This window comes from Aethalodelphis obliquidens, unplaced genomic scaffold (genome assembly GCF_003676395.1).
Source record: "Aethalodelphis obliquidens isolate GAN/ISIS:26980383/991018 unplaced genomic scaffold, ASM367639v1 scaffold13, whole genome shotgun sequence".
Lineage (NCBI taxonomy): Eukaryota > Metazoa > Chordata > Mammalia > Artiodactyla > Delphinidae > Aethalodelphis > Aethalodelphis obliquidens.
The window spans coordinates 22,666,301-22,685,901 of NW_020837957.1; the positions used below are offsets into that span (position 1 = coordinate 22,666,301).

The 19,601-nt window shown below is 33.6% G+C and overlaps 1 protein-coding gene across 6 annotated transcripts in view; it reads right to left on the reverse strand.

Annotated features, from left to right (window-relative positions):
- Positions 1–204: 204 nt before the first annotated feature.
- The window catches only part of ODF2L (outer dense fiber of sperm tails 2 like), a 36,309-nt gene continuing 16,912 nt past the window's right edge, over positions 205–19,601 (reverse strand). For 3 of the 6 annotated variants that reach the window (XM_027114234.1, XM_027114235.1, XM_027114232.1), the window contains exons 9-17: positions 16,978–17,087; positions 15,790–15,925; positions 10,866–10,976; positions 9,499–9,603; positions 7,361–7,519; positions 5,978–6,063; positions 5,733–5,895; positions 3,249–3,374; positions 205–777 (exon numbers count right to left, since the gene is read on the reverse strand). In XM_027114234.1, coding sequence (XP_026970035.1) covers positions 649–777; positions 3,249–3,374; positions 5,733–5,895; positions 5,978–6,063; positions 7,361–7,519; positions 9,499–9,603; positions 10,866–10,976; positions 15,790–15,925; positions 16,978–17,087 — 1,125 coding nt within the window. In that variant the 3' untranslated portion in view covers positions 205–648. The remainder of the gene's footprint in view (positions 778–3,248; positions 3,375–5,732; positions 5,896–5,977; positions 6,064–7,360; positions 7,520–9,498; positions 9,604–10,865; positions 10,977–15,789; positions 15,926–16,977; positions 17,088–19,601) is intronic. The other 3 variants (XM_027114233.1, XM_027114237.1, XM_027114236.1) reach the window with 3 other exon arrangements.

Consider the following 19,601-nt stretch of genomic DNA (forward strand, 5'->3'; position numbering starts at 1 on the left):
TATTCTTTATAAAGAAACAATGCATGCCAACATATTTTCACCTGTTACCGTCAGTTGGCATTTAGTAGCCATGACTTAAAATTCTATATTTAAAACCTCACAGGAATTATAATGGCATCTCTGCATATTTGAAATAATATTAAGTACACTGAGACCTTTGGTATCTTTAGAAAGTATGCAATGATATCATTATTAAAAATAATATCCAGAATATTTTCCTTTATTATATTAATATATAAATATACAGCACCATAATGTAAAACAATTACATACATTATTTAAAATCATGTATTTGGCTCATAATTGGCCTAGGTTTATTACAAATTCACTTGAATAGTTGCTACAAAGAATGATTCTGGCTTCTTTTCTGTGTGTAAAATATTCCAAAAACCAAAATAAATTAAATAGATATTAATCCAGAGCTAAGTGAAGATTATCCAGCAAAAAAGGAATACTAACATGTATCTTGTTTTAAAGTTTCAACTGGATAATAAATTATGTTTCAAAAATCTTTACATAAAAACCCTAATAGTACCACCCATAAATCATAAAATATAGCAACAGATAGTATATTTATTTAATTTTTATCTAATTACTTTTTAGACTCATAGTAAAAACCTATTGCTTATAGAAAATAAATCCAACAATTTATCCAAACATTGTTACATAAGAAGTTTTAAGAAACTGTAAATAATTCTTAATACTCTCATTTTGATTCTCCGACTTTTCAAGACTATGCTGTATTTCTTTCAAACATACTTCCTGATGTTGTGCTTTCTAAATAAAAAAAGAAATAAAGATAATTAATAATGACATTCATATCAAAGGATAGTCATAATATAAAATTTATATACACAATAATTGAATACATGGTTTTTAATTTTTTTAAAGAAAGAATCCTAACATCTGATGTGTTGATTATTAATTTAGAGCTCACTTTTCTTTAAAATCTAGAATAAAGCACATACATGGTTGATCTCTACTGTGACAGAGTTTGTTGTAATACACCTTCACTTAGCCCCAAATTATTACATATTTAACCTGATTAACTCAAATGAATTTTACTTAAAACTATTAATTTCTATTACATTTAACATGACATATTTTAATACTAGTTTTTGCCATTTTCTTTGCCTAAAAGAATGACTTTTGCTATCTTAAAAACTGATAGAATTCTAGTTTTGATAATATGAATATTTTATTTTTAGAATCTTTTAAAAAATAAAATGAACTCAATATCATAGGTATTCTTTGAGGAAAAAATTTTAAATGTAATGTATTTTTAAAATATTCAGCTGCATATAAATTCCCAAGAGATCTGTTCACTGAAAATACTTTAGATAGACAGGCTGCAAATATCATCTAGTTTCCAACTAAAATGTAGGCACCTTGAGAAGAAAAATCTTTTATATCCTTCCTATCAGGTGTTCAATGACACCCAATACCTTGTGAAACTGAGCGATGCCCCCAGGGGAAGTGTGGTGGGTGGTATGAAACAACTTGCTAGGCTGAGCTACACAAAGTCACAGAATGGATATAGTGAATCTTTGAGGAACATCGATTTTACTCAACAACTTGGGAGGGAAAAATATTAATACAAACACACATACTGTAAGGTAGAAAGCAAAATATACATGGATTTTAGTATAATATATAAGACTCCAAAGACATGTCAGGCTTCTTGGTCTGAGGTAAGCTGCTGAGGGTCACCCTTGGGTCTGTGCAAGCACTCCGCCCTCCCCCGGAGCACCTGGGCAGAAAATCTGTAGAGGCCTGCCACTGTGGGCAGGGCACCCTAGAAGACACCAGCATACAATTAACTATGAGACAGCCTCTCAGGGTGCTTACAGTTCAGATGGAGCTAAGCCTTGTATACAAAACAAATACTGAATTGCCAACTAAACTGCCCTCTGGAAGGGAAAGAACTCATAAACCCATTTTTCAGCAATGTCTAAATCTATGGTTAGAATTCTAGTTTCTTACTACTGTAAAAATGATCAGGTTTAGCAAAACATCAGATCTTAAATCTACCTATTTTAGCAGCTTTAATATTCCCAAGTACTGGGAATATTATAGCAAACACACCTCATCTTAATACTTATTTTATTTTTTCAGAAGTTTCAATTACACAAAGAATGTCACACATATTTTACAACAGAAAGTCTGACAGTGAGTTAAAAAAAAAAGTTTTGAAATAAAGGGAAGGCCTGTGCTAAATTAAAGATGAGAAATGTTTTGTTCTGATTAAATTGCCATGGAACTTTTGATGGCAATAAAATTAAAATATTGCACGTCAAAACTCATTTAACTTTTGAACCTTTCAGGTTTTCAATGATTTAGATGCTTGGGAATGAAAAAATAGTTTTCATGGAGTTTGGCTCCTGGAAAAAATAAAGTATTATTTCCTGTGTCACTGTTAAGTAGATAGTTTTCAAGTAATTCAGTCCCAACTAGTGCCAGCTTTCAGTTTGTTATGCCATCTGACTGTTTCATGAATAGTTAGGAAAAAACATTAGAAGACTAATTAAACACAGCCAATTTGGTATTCTCATCTCATGGCTGAGTGGACCAAAGTATCCACTTCACATGCAGATATAAAATGTTTACTTAACACCAACTTATAACTTTCTAAAATATAATATGCATTATTTAAGACATATCAAAATCTAACTCATAATAAGTGTTTATCTTAAAAACTGAAAAACTCATATTAGAAAGAAAATAAGTCAATGATATCTGTAACTTTCATTAAGCATTTGTCATGTAAAAGTAATATGCAGGGAAAGGGCCTGATGAGACTTCGGGGGAAATGTAATAGATGCTACCAAGGATGCAGGATAATAATTCTTTGCCCAAATGCTGACTTTTTTTTTTTTTCTTTTGCGGTACGTGGGTCCCTCACTGTTGTGGCCTCTCCCGTTGTGGAGCACAGGCTCCGGACGCGCAGGCTTAGCAGCCATGGCTGACGGGCCCAGCTGCTCAGCGGCATGTGGGATCTACCCGGACCGGGGCATGAACCCGTGTCCCCTGCATTGGCAGGCAGACTCTCAACCACTTCGCCACCAGGGAAGCCCCCATTTTTATTTTTTATGATTTATATTATTTGTTATTTTTAATACTATCAGTAAAGCAATAGCCTTGATTCCCCTCACTTTGTATTTTAATTGTTTATAACTAAACTCCAAGGTAAGAATGCTAAATGCTAACTTATTTTTAATGAAAATACATTAAGCCATACTAATACTTACACTGTTCATTTTGCAAATAAGTTGATTTTGTTCTTCATTTTTCTTTCTAAGCTCAGTTTCCAGATCTAATATTTTAATTTGTAAAGCCCTTTCTCTAGATGACATTTTCTCTATTTCTTCAGAAACCTGTAATTTTAATTAAAAGAAAAAACTAAATGTGCTTTCTTTAAAATATGATTTAAAGCCTTGACATCGTTATACTGTATCACTTCTTTCCAAACAGGTATTATTTGGATATTAGACAATTTAATTAGAAAGTGTTTAAAGATGTTCTATCTTGAGAAACGCATAGTGTAAGCATGTATTCTCCTCTTTGCTGTGTAAGTACCTGAAAAATTAGCTTGAAGTGGAAGAGGTATACGTATTTGCACTGCTCTGTGACGTTGGTAGGTTTTCCCCAATACTATATTTCTATAACCTGTTGACCAATTGCCATGTTTTACAGTATTTATATTTACCATGGTGTCTGGAGTGGTGGTGGGACATATAAAGTCCACAACCAACGCTGATTATAGACTTGGATGGACAGAACTGGGGGCAGGGTAGGTGATATTTACACCACACACACACACACACACACACACACACACACACACACACACACACGAGATTGGTTTTTCATTCATTCACTTCCAAAATGTTCTGAATTTGAGTTTTCATATTTCTCCGATGGCTTATTTTAGCAGAAAGTCTAGCTTAGCTACATTCATCCAAGGATTCAGATACTTGGGAGCCTATCTGCAGGAATGCTGGGTTGGATCCATAAGAATGACAGTGGACGCAGGGACTAGTTCAGGAGCAAGGAGCTAGTAGAAAGGACTGTCCTCTAATCTCACTCCCATGGACTAAGTTCTAAGTTATTATAAAGTTATTTACAAAGATTTCTTGTGCACAAATTCCAAGGGTGATTGTGAGGATAGCAGGATTTGAAGCTGTGGGAGAAAGGGCCCTCAGGACAAGTATCTGTGTCCTTTACAATGTCCAGCAGTGTAGACAATGGTGACAGTGCAGTGATGGCACTCCTCATGTGGTAGGAACTAAAGACAATCCCATATTCCATTGTAGCAGGAAAGAAAGGAGAGGGCAGACACATCTCTGGGAACTGAACTCTTGTGAGAAGGAATCTGAGAGCACCTAGCATTTCCAAAGTCCATTTAGTCTGAACCCAGGATAAAGTCACTTCTTATTTTCCTCCCAAAGGTTGGAACTGAGAAATCTGGATCACACGTCTATCATTGGCAGTACACTTTACTACTTAGCTTTCATTCAATGATGTGTCTTTCAAAGTCAATTTAAATTGCTTTCCTGGAGTTAAAAAAAAAATCAAAATATATCTATATGACACTTACGATTTAAGAGCCACATTTCAAGGATATCAGATGTTATCTCACCCTTGTGGAACTGCCTTTAACAGGCTTGGGAAAGACCATGGGTGGAAGAGAGTCTAGACAGATAGATTCAAAATTTGGTGCTGGACATGTTAAGTTTGAGATGCCTATGTTAAGTGGAGATGTCAAATAAGTAGCAGAATATATGAATTTAGATGTCAGGATAGAGAAAAGTCTGGGGCGGAGATATACTTCTGAGAGTCATCAGGGTATAGACAATCTCCTTTTGGCATCATTCAATCCTATGAGGAAATTCATCATCCCCATTTTATCAATTAAAAAACTAAAGTTTAGAAAGTAGCTTGCCCTGGGTCAGGGTATAATGTGTCAGAGCCAGAATTCAAATCTACTTCTTGTGGATTCCAAAGCCCACCTCGTGTCTTTCAAGATTACATTTTCAAATCACTTGATAAATTTACCTCTTCTTTGAGATCTTCTTGAATCATTTTCTCCTCCTCTCCAGATTGAACTAACCACACTCCCTTGGTGTACCTTGTATCTTCCCTGCATTGTAGCACCTACTTGCTGGATGACATTTGTTTGTTCACATGTTATCTCCCTACTGGACTGTGAGTGTCCTGAGAGCTGAGGCCAGGTCTTATTCATCTTTGCATCATAAGCACTAGCAGAATGCTTGACAGACAGTGAGATATGTATTAAATGCTATCCAGATGGATTTAACTGGAAATTAATTCTTGTCTATTTATTTATACAACAACATTTGCCAAAAGAAAAGGGAGTTGAGCTTTATAGCACACTGAATCCTGATCAAAACCAAAAGGTTCAATAATTTGCATATTTGCTGTGGTTTCATTTAAAAAAAAAAGAGGGGGGACTTCTTTAAAGTGTTTTCCATCTCTGCCCTTTACCCTGCCACATCATCATTTATTTAGTGAAGTAACTCTGGACCAGTAATCTATCTGTTCAGCTCCAAAAGGGAAAAGCAGGTAAAAAACAAAAATGTAATTGCTCCCTTCACCCTGTCATCAGGATAAAAACAATAACTGTAGGTTTGGCAAGATGAGATATTGTCTGTTTCAAAAGATGACTCTTTGGTAAACTAATTAAAAAGTTTCTGAATAAAGGCCATCTGTACCTTTTGTCTTCCTTCTTCTACAGCAGCTTCCAGCTGTCTGGCCAATGCTCTATATTCTGCAGATTTCTCTTTAAACTCAAGACTGGTATGCTTAAGACATCCTTCTTGGTTTGCCAGCTTCTTTTCAAGCTCTTTATTTTCTGCATCCATCTGTTCTAATTTTCTTTTTACAGAAGACATATATTTTAAAATTATACTGTGTAGAAAAAAAGGTAACACCAATTTTAAGTCAATTTAATACTTACTGTTTAAGGTTTTCACATTTCAACTGAATAAGATAATTTTCCTCTTCCAGAGAAAGCTTTGTCAGAAGATCATGATTTTCATCAACCTAAAGGAGAAAAAAGTTTTCTTGGTTATTTTCTTTATAATCAACTTCCAAAGAAATCTATATAGTTTATCATTAGAACAATTATAAAAAAGAAGAAGGTATAAATATTATTATTACTCCTATACAGAGAGACACCAAGAAATATTACATTGTTAAAATACAAGTTCTTAAATTCCTGGTTAATTAAAAAAAAACTACGTTGCCTCATGGAAAATCTACGAAAAATTTTACTGAAAGATGGCAATTAAAACATTCTGAGTAATGTTTTATTGAAAAAGAACATTTATTAAGTAAATGTGAAGATTTTAAACAGTAATCTCCTATTGTTGGATACTTAGGGTTACTCTTACAGTTTTCTGTTTCACTTACAGATAGTGATTGATAATTGAATATCTGTGAAGTTGTAACTCTGAGTAAAAACCGTATTTGTGAGAAGCAAAATAAAATAGATAAGCAAATCAACCAAAGACACACCTGCCCATGCCAAGACAGAATATTCTTCCCATTGCTTCAAAAGCTATATTTAAATAGTTTAAGATGTTTTGAAAAATAAAAATAGAATTTTTCTCATAATTTCAATTAGTAATTTAGGTTATCTATGTGATCTGACATTTTCCTAGAAAGATCTCTTTTCAGGAACTTAAACTCAGCAAAGTTTTGTTTGCCTGTTTTTAAAATGAGGATGCATTTCAATATTAAATCCAGATTACATTTGAAAGATAGGGAATCCTTCCTAAAATTATTCTGCAGATAAAGAAAAAGACTTGCCACCACCTTTGAACAAGCTTCTTTGAAAAATAATTAAAAAAATATTTATTGTTTACTATGTGCTAGGCACTGAGTTAAGAGATGGCTGTATGACACCCACGATCTCTCTTCTGATGGAGTAAAAAAAGTATATGTTGAAAAAAATAATTGAGAATAATACAAATAAACTTGGTACATAATTCTAATTGAAATAAATTCTAGTTTTTGTAAGGTAAATTACAATAATTTACCTTATCCTAACATCAAAAAATATACATGTAAACATAGCTTTGTTCCTTCACTCATGCTATTACTATGTCCTCAAATGTCTAAATACAGATTTGTATGAATAAACTAAATCAGCAAATTTAATTACCAATATTTTAAAAAATACCTTGAAAATAATATAGTATTTGCATGAAACTGACCTTTTATCAACTTATTTAGATGAGAGTAAAATAATCACCCCCTGACATGAGTGCCCTCAACTGGTGAAATTATTCCAAAGCATTTAACACATCTAGCAAAAATCAAAATGATGGCTGGACACCTGGCCCTGAAGCTCCCTAATGGCGTGTGCTTGGTCTGCACATTTCCCCTTGTGGTGCTGCAGGCTCTCCTGACACTCATGAAGCCTCTGTTCTGCTGCCGTCAAGGAATCGCGGTCGTGCTCTAACTCCTTCAGATGAGACTCCATCTGGCCTCTCACCTGAGTTGTAGCATTAGGGAAATAAGTGCAAGATCACACATTCAGCATTAACGTTTCTACTATCTTAAATACTAGATATGCTTGCAATATAGTAAATGTTTTAGGTATAATAGTTTTTTTAAAAAGATTTAACCAAATAAATAAGAATAAACTTTAAGTTAGCCTCTGCTAAATAAGAATGTATGACTCAAAAGTGGGCTGGACTTCAATTAGTTTCCAAAAAGTTTGCTGAATAAACGACTATGGTAATATTAGCTCGCAGGGAGATTGTTTAAATTACTTAGGAAAGTAAACTTTTTTGAATTCTGTCATTTATATTCAAGTATAGATATTACTAAGAAAGCTGGTATGGTAGTTTTCTGCTGTCCAGCCATCAGGCTAAAGTAACTTTAGACTCTCTGTCATTCGATCTGGTAACTCAGATATTTCAATTAGAGCAGCCTTGCCGTGCTCAGCTTAGTCCAAATCAGTAGGTTTACTGTATATAAATTCAAAATAGCTAATATCATCAGTACTCAGTAGACTATAATTTGATCATTAATGTTATATGTTACTAAGAACAAATCTAACTGTATCTATATTAATCTCTTTGGCTGCTGCAATTCTTCACTGTGGCACTTTTGTGGAGATGTGACAAGAAGCAGCCCTAAAAAAATGCTTGTACTGCTAGTTAAGAAAAAATAACAAGACATAGGGCACTTAGGATGTTCATAGGGAGGGAAAACAAGAGCTAGACTCTTTCCCTGAGACAGGAAACACACAGAGCTGCTGTGCAACATCTGGCATTCTTGATCACAAAAGATAAAAGTAGAACAAAGCCTACCTCTGGATCCCCAAACATCTAAGAGCCCATGAGAAAACCAGGAGACTTAAAACAGTAGGAAAGAAAAAGGATGCATTTCATTAGAAAAACAAATAATAATGGCTTGTCTGGTTTAATACCAGTAAGAAAACATTGTGACCTCACAGTATTTGAAAATCACAGGCTCCTGCCCCATTGGCCTTTTGAATAGGCTTTTTAAATAGACATTTATTTAGAGTGCTGCCTACAAAAGAGGAGATATTTGCATTGGTATGTCTCATGAGAAAAACTGATCAAGAGGTATGAAATGATTTCTTCTCTGCTCTGCTAAAAATAGGTGAAAAGTATTGATAATTCTAAGTAGTAAGTTGCACATTTGATAGGCTACCTTTATCTCTTTTAACCAGCAGAATGTCTGCTCTGGCTGACCTCTTTCTTCTTCACATTGGTGCCTCACTCAGACTTCTCAATTCCAAGATGTGGGGACGACCCAGAGACAGTCACCTTATTACACTCAGTTGGAACTGACCAGTAACATCCCATGATGTCCCCAGCCGGGAGTCAGGGGAGTCAGCGTCCTACAACTTTTGCTGCTTCCTTACCAAAACAACGTGAAAAAACCCAAAAAGGGATGCAGTTTCATTTAAAAACTTAAAAATATTCACAAAAACATCATAACTTGCCAACACTGAACTTCCCCTCATTCTTTGGCAATAGGGTGAAAAAAAAGTAAATGATGTTGGGTTTTTTAATGTTATTTTTCTTCCATAAAAGCATTTAGCAGAGAATATTTACTTTGCTTTTGTACACAAAAGATTTACTACCAGAATAAAAAGGTAAGATTAAAAATGAAAGGTATTCAACTTTGCATGAAGCTCAGGGACAAATAACCATTTTTTCTGCTACTTAAGTCTGCTCTTGTATCAGAAAAATTATACATTTATGTTATTTCCCAAATATTTTGGAAAAAGTAAAAAAAAAATATTCACACAAACAAACATTTCAAGCCTGGACGAAACGTCATGTCCTTAGAAAACAAACTGCCACAGAAATCGAGAACAGATAATTTCTAGGTCTAAACTAAAGAAAATGACCAAAATTAAAGAATTTATATAAAATTCATAAAGTACAAAACATACATAAAACATTATTTTATTGTTTAAAATGTCAAACTTACCTTCTTTAATTTTTTATTTTTGTTTTTTGTTATTAGGTTATTCTCTTGTAGCAAACGTTCACATCTGCTTTCCACCATTTCAGCTGCTTCCTGCAACTTCTGTATCTGAAAATAAAATATATTATTAAAGTAAGATGCATTATTTTATTATTAGGACCCCTGTATGAAATAAAAAGCTAAAAAATTGAATTTAAATTTTACAATTTCAATTTTAAACCCATTATCATTTTCCTATTAATACTCTCAGTATGTTTATCTAATGTTATTCCTTCTTTAAATACAGGAATCACTCAGTGCTCTACTCTAATCCACAATCCTTTTATGATTTATCTGTCTTTTCCCATCAATACTTCTAGAATCTTCACCTGAGCTCTGAATATTAGAGAGAGATCCTCATTTGCAGGCCCACGTCACTTTAAAGAATCAGTCTCTGGTCCAGACTAGCTCCCAAACCAATTATTTCACACTCCGAATCAAAATCTGCTTTATACAAGGCCCAGAGTCAAGAATATGGTAACTCATCTACAGTATTCTTGATGGGGGATTAAACCAGAACAACCAGCTGGAAGACCCAGATGACATTCCCAGTAACGCACTGCACAGTCCATCACAGCCTCCATTCTTACCTCCAGCTGGGATGACGGCAATATTCTAACTGGATGTCTCAACTCCAATTTTCTATCTAAACCATTGGGATGGAGCGCTTCCTACTTACCTACATTATGCCCCTCCTTAAGTTTTAACCTTTAGTTCATTATTCTTCAATTCAAACACTCTCTTCCAAAAAAATCAAGCTCTTTATTGACAGTTTGTTACCCACTCAAGGACCTACATAAGTCCCATCCTTCAAATGAAGTTTTTCTTAAACTTTCTAATACTTAAGCTTTTCTATAAATTACCAATTAACACACTCTCTATTCCATACATATTGTCATCTGTTCTCTTCCAGGTCTTTCATGTGAGTAAATCTGAATTATACTTTATTTATTTGGAAAGAGGAAATATTGTGCTTTAATGACCCTTGAAGGGAGTCATTATTCTAAATCAATACCATTAAAAATACAAGATGACAAACATAACCAAAATTAACTAATAGGATTATTATAGGTTCACATTACACCTATGTAATTAATTTTAGATCTACTTTTAGGAATAACCAATATAAACACAGGATATTTAAATCAGGAATCAGCAGAATCATCATTTTATAAAAGTATTTGGGACCTTAAGAAATATTTGGGATATATCATATTTTATCACAAATAATAACTCCACCTTTCTTCAGTTCTGCTTTTTTACATCATAAACAAATGCAGTGTTTTAAATTATCTACCAAATTTAAACATTAAAATAAATGCAATGATCACCTGAGCTTTATAAACTTCAATAAGAGTTTTCTGTTGTTTTTCTACTTCTTGCAATTCTAAGAGCTCATTTTCAACAGAGGCAATCTCGTCCTTCAAAGCAGCTAGTGTAGTCTATTAAGGAATATATAAATAGATTTTATAAATCATTAGAATTCATTTGTACTCCAGTGCCATAGCATTAAAAAATATAACTCATTTATCAACGAAGCTAATAAAATAATTATTTCTGATTGCATATAATTACCATCTAAAATTAGGAATTTCAGGAAGTTAGTAATATTTATGAGCAACCTTAATAAGACTTATTCAAGACTTTTTTTTTTTTTTTTTGCAGTACGTGGGCCTCTCACTGTTGTGGCCTCTCCCATTGCGGAGCATAGGCTCCAGACGCGCAGGCTCAGCGGCCATGGCTCACGGGCCCAGCCGCTCCACGGCATGTGGGATCTTCCCGGACCGGGGCACGAACCCGTGTCCCCTGCATCGGCAGGCAGACTCTCAACCACTGCACCACCAGGGAAGCCCCAAGACCTATTTTTAAACTTTAAAAATTTACTGATGAAAAAGACTTGGAAAATAGAAAGACCATGTTCCTGGAAGGGAGGACTCAATACTCTTGACATATCAGTTTTTTCCAAATCAATAAAACTTTACTGTAATTACAACCAAAAGTATAACAGTTGAGGGGAAGAGGAATATGACAAAATTAATTTAAAATTCATATGGAAAAATAAAGAGACTAATAAAAATTTTAAAAGATACTAGAGAATCTCAGTACTTATTAGATATTAAAATGTATAAAGAACTAAAATTATTAAGACACTAACATAATAATATAGAGGTCTATGGAATAGAAAAAGAAAAATACACTAAGATTATATTTAGTGTATGACAAAGGTTGGATTTTTGAATAAATGGGGAAAATATGGATCACTATATAATGGTAATAAGACAACCATTTATTAGGAAAAAAGCAGATTTAACTATTTGCCTTCAGCAAACATGGTTTTTATATTAAACAATTATATATTTATTTTAATGTATTAAATATTTAAAAGTTAAGCTTAAAGTTTTTCACAGAAGATCCAGGTAAAATTTGATTTGATTTTAGGATAGCAAAAACCTAACTAAGCATAAAATCAAAAGATGATATCATGAACTGTAAGAGTCTGAGATTTTATCCTCCAAGTTTACCAGTTAGCCTAGCACAGTTTCATGCATGCTAGCAGAAGACACAAGACTCCTGGGTCAGAGTCTTAATTTCTTTATTACTCAAAGCAATAGCAGTAGCCAGATATTAGCATCTGTGTTCGTTTCCAAAGCCCCACTTCCCGCAGAGCAACACCAAGAGGGCCAGATGACACCTGTACATGCAGTGGGTTGTATACAGAAGCAACTCTGAGTTTAGGGAACCCAAATCTCTTATAACACGTAGTAAGCATGCCTTTTGGTAGAAGGAAACATTGTTATCTTCCAAGGATGTTCACTATACAAACATCCTTGAAAAGACAGTCTGTATCTGGATCACAGGCAGTCAGATGTGCAGAAATGTGAGACTCCCAGCAGAAGCTGAAAAGGAAAAAAAGATATACACACACACACACATACAAACACACACATGCATATATATACATGCATATGTACATGTACATATATCTCCAAAATTTCATAGCCCCTCAAGAAACTAAAGAGCCTAACAAAATGTGAAAAAAGTAAAAGATTATGACAAAAGATTAATACAGAGAGAGGTCTTATATAATAATTAGGAAAAAAGACATGCAAAAGATAATGAGTAGGTAATTCCAAAAGGCAGAAATGTAAATGATCAACAAATACATGAAAAATTATACTTACTAGTTATTAAAAAATGCTCTAGGCAATGGATAGTCTTCTAGTAGTGAACATAAGAAGCAAAAATCCCTTCCATTGTGAGCTTAATGTACTCCATGTATAGATAGACACAAATAAGGGGTATATAGACAAAAAACAAGAAGTAAAATATATCATACACAAAAGTAAGACAGTAAGGACAAGTTGGGAATGGGCCAGGGAGGCCTCCTGAGAAAGGGACTTGGGAATAAACACCAAAAGGAAGTATGGCTCTTTGAGGGAAGAGGATTCCTGTAGAGAAAGGCAATGGTGGGAGAAAGCCTGGCCAGTTAGGGGAAAAAGCAAGAAGGCCAATGTGGCAGAAAGCAAGAAAACAAAGGGAAGCGTGGAAGGATATGAGGTCAGAGAGGTAATGGAAAGCCAGATAGTGTAATGCCTTGTAGATATTTACTCTATTAATCAAGGTATCACTGAAGGGTTTTGAGCAGAGCAGTGACATGGTCTGACTTACATTTTTATAGGAACTACTTTACTGCTACACTGAATGCTGACTGCAGGGGAAGGGGCAAGGGCAGAAGCAAAGAGAAGAGGTAGGCAGTCACTATAACAATGAGACATGATGGTGGCTTGAACCAGGATGACAGTGATGCTGGTGAGAAGTGGTCAAATTCTGGATATATTTGAAGTAGATCTGCTGACAAACTGGAAGCAGGTGTGAGAGAAAGGAGTCAAGTAACAGAAAGGATGACTGCCATTAACTGAGACAAGGAAAACTGTAGGATGAACCATATTGGGGAACATAGGAACTCTATTTTGGACATGATAACTTTGAGACACCTATGAAATATCCAGGTGGAGATTTCAAGTAAGCAGTAGAATACATGTCTGGAATTCAGAGGCAAGGTCTAGGCTAGAGATATAAATTTGAGAGCCCCCAGGATATAGATGGTATTTAAATCCCCAAAACTAGATAAGATCACTTATCAAATTTGGAGAGATTTGTTTTAAAATTGCCTAGTACTGGAAAAAGTATAGGGACCCATTTACGATGGGTGACCTGGAAATATATAAAACTAACATTAAGAATGGGTCTTCCTTTTGACCATATGATTCCACTTGCAGAAATTTATCCTAAGAAAATATATATGCAAAAAGACTAAACGTATCCACATTTTTATTTATATTATAATAGCAAAAAAAAAACCAACCCAAAACTGGAAGTAGTTCACAATCCCCCAAATTATATATATATGCTAAAAGAGTAACTTTACTTATTTTTCAGTTGTGAGATTATAGGTGATTTTTAAATTTTTCCTTTTGTGCTTTTCTGTTTTTCAAACTTTCTATAATAAACAAATAGAACTTTGTAACCTTCCAAATAACTTTTGTTGTTTTTAATAGAGGAGGTCACTGGGGTCCTAGAAACAGTATCAGCTAGTATCTTCTTCATTTGAAACTAAAATCTAAAATTATTCTAAAATAATTGAAAGTAACAAAATACAACATCTAGACAATTTTACATTGTGCATAACATATGCCAAATATACCTAGATGTTTTTCCTTAAACAAAATTCAGAGAGTTAAAAATACATGTTTTTGAATTATTTATAGAATATAATATATAAGCTTTAACTCAGTGATTTTTATATGTAATTTAAAATTAATTCCATTACCATGTAATTAAAAACCAGACTTAAAATTAATGAAATATCCTTCTAATCCCCTCTCTGAAGGATATCAAGGAAATTAAGAAAATAAACATAATAAATAAAATTGCTTCCTCTTCTAGAATAAAATGTTTAAAGAATTAATTCAATAAATATTGAGTAAGAGCTAACTATATGTCACACCTCCCCTGATTATCCTGTGCATACAAAGATGGGAGTTTATGAGGAAAGATTCATCCTAATTGAGAAGACTTTGGGAGGAAGCAGCATTTAAACTGAACTTTAAAGGAAAGGCAGGATTTATATACTGAGAGAAAACGCATTCCAAACTGTAAGAACAGTAAAACTACAGGAATAGAGGAAAACATAAACAAGTTGCAGGAAATAAGAAGTATTCGTATTTGGCTAGAGTTCAGGATAACTAGAAGGCTACATTCTCTAGTCTCCCCTGTAACTAGGTGGGGTCATATACCTAAATAAGGAGAAGAGTCGACTGGTATGGAACTTTCAGGAAGTCTCTCTAAAGAGGAGAAGATGGGGAAAAAGGGGGAGATAATTCTTCTTTTGTTTCCCTCCATCCTGTTATTTGAATCTTGGCTATAATGGATGGAGCCCCATCAGCCATTTGAATGGCAGAGTAGAGAGCTAAAAAGTAGCTAGGTTCTCCGATGCCATACTGGTTTTGAACTGCCAATTCTGGCCTCCTTTTCCATTAAACAGATTCTTTTCTGTCTTCTGTTTACTGTCCTCCAAAAACAGTATTAAGGAACTGAAAATGATGCCATCATCTTTAGTCAAGTCTCATCAGGTTACATGTATCTATGACTAGGAACTCAAATACCCTTTTCCTCAGAATGTATAAAAGCTTCTTCCCCATCTTTACTCTGGGTACACATAAAAACCAATCATCCCTTGGATTTGACTAAGTTGGAAAATTCTTTCCGGTTATGAAGCAGCCAAGAACATACTTTCTGGTTTCAAACGGACCACGCCTGAGGCTATATCCTATTGTAACCGTGACACCTAGAAATAATCTTATGCATTAAAGTTAATGTAATTTTGGATGATTCACCTAACTGCTAAATTGGAGAGTAAATAAACTTTTTTAGGTTGAGACAAAGAGACAGTTATTCAACTTCATAAATCTTAGTACTGCTGAAAACAACCTTTACATGTATTTGTATATACAACTATAAACATCTAAATATCTCTATATAAGTATGTGTGCATATATGTGTACATACAGATATATAGATATAGTTTTAGAAGTTACTTATTATAATGATATTCTAAAACTCTTGAGAAACATAAAGGAAAAAAATGATACAAGAGCACTACTCTAAACCTGCTGTTATTTCAAGTTACTTCTACTAAGTAGACTAAGTTGTCATTATACTATACATATATACATAAACACATACACATAGTACCTTTAATTTTGTATTCTCAAGATTCAGAGTTTCATTTTCATATTCAATTGAGTGAAGTTTTCTAAGAATTTCTTCGCATGAATTTTTTCCATGGTCTTCCATTTTCTTCAGGTCTTCCAAAAGATGAATGATTTGCCTTTATAAAAGTCATAGAAATTTTCATTCAAACAGTGTGTTTCTGAAATTATTTTTGTAGGGTAGTTTCAAAAGTTACTAGAACTCATACAGCAAAGGAAATAGGAAGCCATAATCTATATATAAGGTTACTACTACTGAGTAACTGAATAGAAATAATTACCCATTGATGACGCCAATGAAAAATTACACAACATTCTCTTCGCTAGTCAGTAGAACATCTAAACTATGATCCACAGGTAGGTCTGTCTTTCTATCATTCATACATGTGCACACACATACACACAATTTCAGGGAAAAGGTTAAATAAAAGGATCAAGTGAGGCAATAAATAATCTTTAGAAGCAAATCATATACACTAGTTTTCAATGATAAAACTGAAGAAAATATACAGAAAGTAAAACATTCAAAAACAAATATATAGTTATTTATTGTTAGCTTAATAATAAATTACAAAGTATAGAATATATGTATTTTTACTTCCCTGGTGGCACAGTGGTTAAGACTCCATGCTTCCAATGCAGGGGGCCCGGGGTCGATCCCTGGTCAGGGAACTAGATCCCACGTGCATGCGGCAACTAAAAGGCCCACCCACCACAACTAAGACCCGGTGCAACCAAAAAAATAAAATAAAATAATTTAAAAACTTGCTGTCGTTGCTGATGTTGTTGTTAAAAACATTTTTAAAAATCTGCTTATATATAAAAAATATATTATACTACATATATAAATATATTATATATAAATATATGTAAATACATATATTTATAAAATATGTGCATTTTTTATTTTTCTTTGTTATGCATGTAAGACACTTTAAGGAACAATAATTTGTGAACACCAATGCAGTTTTAATGGGTAATCATATTTATTGTATTTTTAAAGTAGACTAAGAAAAGTTTATTAATTATAAATGGCAAAAATAGCCAATCATATAGAAAACAGCTTTACCACATGTAATCCATAAGAACCAAAATACAAATTACTCAAGTTGGAAAGAACAGAAAACACTTCTTATGAAACAGTAAAAAGGCTCTAAATTTTTTTTCTTACTTTTTCATTGTTTCGATCTGAACTTCCAATTCAGTTTTTTCTATTGCAATTTTCTCATAATGACTTTTCCAGACGTTGGAAGCTGAAACTATTTCAGACAACTTGGCTTCCTAAAACATACATAAAGTACTCATCTTGTAATTTCATAACACTGGTTTTGTCCAGGGTCCTAAAAATAAATACATTATAAACAAGGAAACACTCATCCTATAAAGTATGGAACTTTTGTTACAGAAAATTTCAGTGTACAAATCTGAACACAGGAAAACTTTAAAGTAAATTTTAATAATGACTTGATAATACTATTACTTTATATGCACATAGTGGCAGTTCCAACTTAACATATTAAGGATGTTGATGGAACTATTTTCAAAAAATGTTTCATAATTACTGAAGATAATTCCCTTTATATTTACTGAACTCTTATTTGTCTTTCTCTGTTGGACTTATTTCATGTAGCATAATACCCTCCAAGTCTATCCATGTTGTTGCAAATGGCAAAACTTCATTTTTTTTTATGGTTGAGTAATAGTCACCCGTGTGTGTGTGTGTGTGTGTGTGTGTGTATGTGTGTGTGTATACACACACACACCACATCTTCTCTATCCATTCATCTGTTGATGGACACTTAGGTTGCTTCCATATCTTGGTAATTATAAATAATGCTGCTATGAACATTAGGGTGCATATATCTTTCTGAATTAGTGTTTTCAGTTTTTTTCAGATAAATACCCAGGAATGAAATTGCTGGTTCATATGGTAGTTCTATGCCAAGCTGTTTTGTAGAGTCACCCCACTGGCTTTCAAACACTAGTACTGTCAGCAAGAAAGTAAGAGTGGTAGTGGTTGGTTACCCACTTTGAATGTGAGCTACCAGAGGTAGAAATTTTTGTCTGTTTTGTTCATTACTAGGGTCTTGAACAGTGCCTGGCATAAAGCAGATTCTCAGTAAATAACTGTCAAATGAATCTACTCTTTACAAATCCACCTAGAGATCTGTAGCCATTGTACCCCTTCTCTACAGTCTACAGAGAAACAAATTCACTAGAATGACAACAGTGCCAATAATTATTAATCAGAACTCAGAAGTAGTGATATGAACAGTTAACATTTATTGGGTGTTTCCTTCTTTCCTTCCATCATTTATGCACTCACTGAACAAGTATTTATTCAGCATTTATTATGTGCAAGACATTTTTTGTTTATATTTTTAAAGCAATATTTTTAATATATTAAAAAAAGACTAGTTTTCTGTTTTTATATTGTATGTAAATGAATATTAATATGCATTATAAAGTGTAAGTTGGACAATTATATTAGAATATAAATTAAGATATTTAGAAATTTTACCTATAAAATAAGGGCTAAGAAGAAAATTTAAGACCTTGATGCAATTAATTGTTGTGGGACTACTTCTAAAGGAGTAGTCAAGGAAGGCCCCTCTGAAGAGATGTCAAGTAAAAAGATACCAGAATGATTTTTAAAAGAATCAGCTATTATTGAGCCTGAGAAGAACATTACAGCCACAGGCAACAGCACAAAACAATGAAACAAACACACTCCATGCATTAGAGGAATAGAAAGGAGGCCAATATGGCAAAAATGTAGTCTGGCCAGGCACTGTGCTTTGACATATATTTTCTCCTTTATTCCTCCTTACAATCGTATGAGACAGGCAGTATTATTATCCCCTATTTTATCAATAAGGAAACTGAAGCTTAGAGAGGTTAAGAAGCTTACCCAAAGTCACAAGGTTAACAAATGGAGAAGTCTTCCTATACTATGATCTGGGGCGTGGGTGACATGGTGCTAGTTAAACAGGAAAATCCCAAGAATGTTAATGACTCAATTAGTTTTTACCACTCAAGAATATTTTCAGGCATTCAACTAGGCCTACAGCCTTATAGATTTTGCACTTAATGCTCAATTCTTTCATCTAATTAAATTCTTCTGAATGTAGTTTAAATATTAAGAGTTATAAAATGTTAACAGTTGAACTTATAAAATATTAGGTTGTTTTGTTTATACAAGCATTTATGCAAGTCTGTTTTCATTTCTAAAAGCCTCTGATAATTCTACAAGCCACAGCGTAAGTTCTTAAGAGGTAGGATACCAGTGAGACATTAAAAAGAGTAAATATTTTATTAACTGGTAATTGAATAAATATAATTCATCAAAAACAACAAAACGCTAAGTCCATTTTTCAACTTTGTTAATACACCCAAAGATAATTTTCACATGGTGGGTTTACGTCAGCAAATGGTTTTAAATGCATTACGGAGTTTAAGTGAAGTGAATTACTGAATAAAGTCATACGGTCTAATAACATAAATCAGCATTTCCCAATCCGGTATTCCTCAGAACCAGTTCCAAGAGTTGCTTTGTGGGTAGAACAAGAGTTCTGTGGTTAAATAAGTGGTGGAAAACTCTGAATTCAATACCCTCCTTGGTACTGCTTTATGTTTTCTGAAGGCCTTCTCAGAGCCTTTAATATTATGTTAATGTGCTTTAATTCAATGTTAATATGCTATTAGCACTGAAGTGGTGTTACCCTTAGTTGACCACAGATGCTTTGGGACTTAACATATCCTTTAAATAAAGCCCCAAGGAAATGCTGATATAAT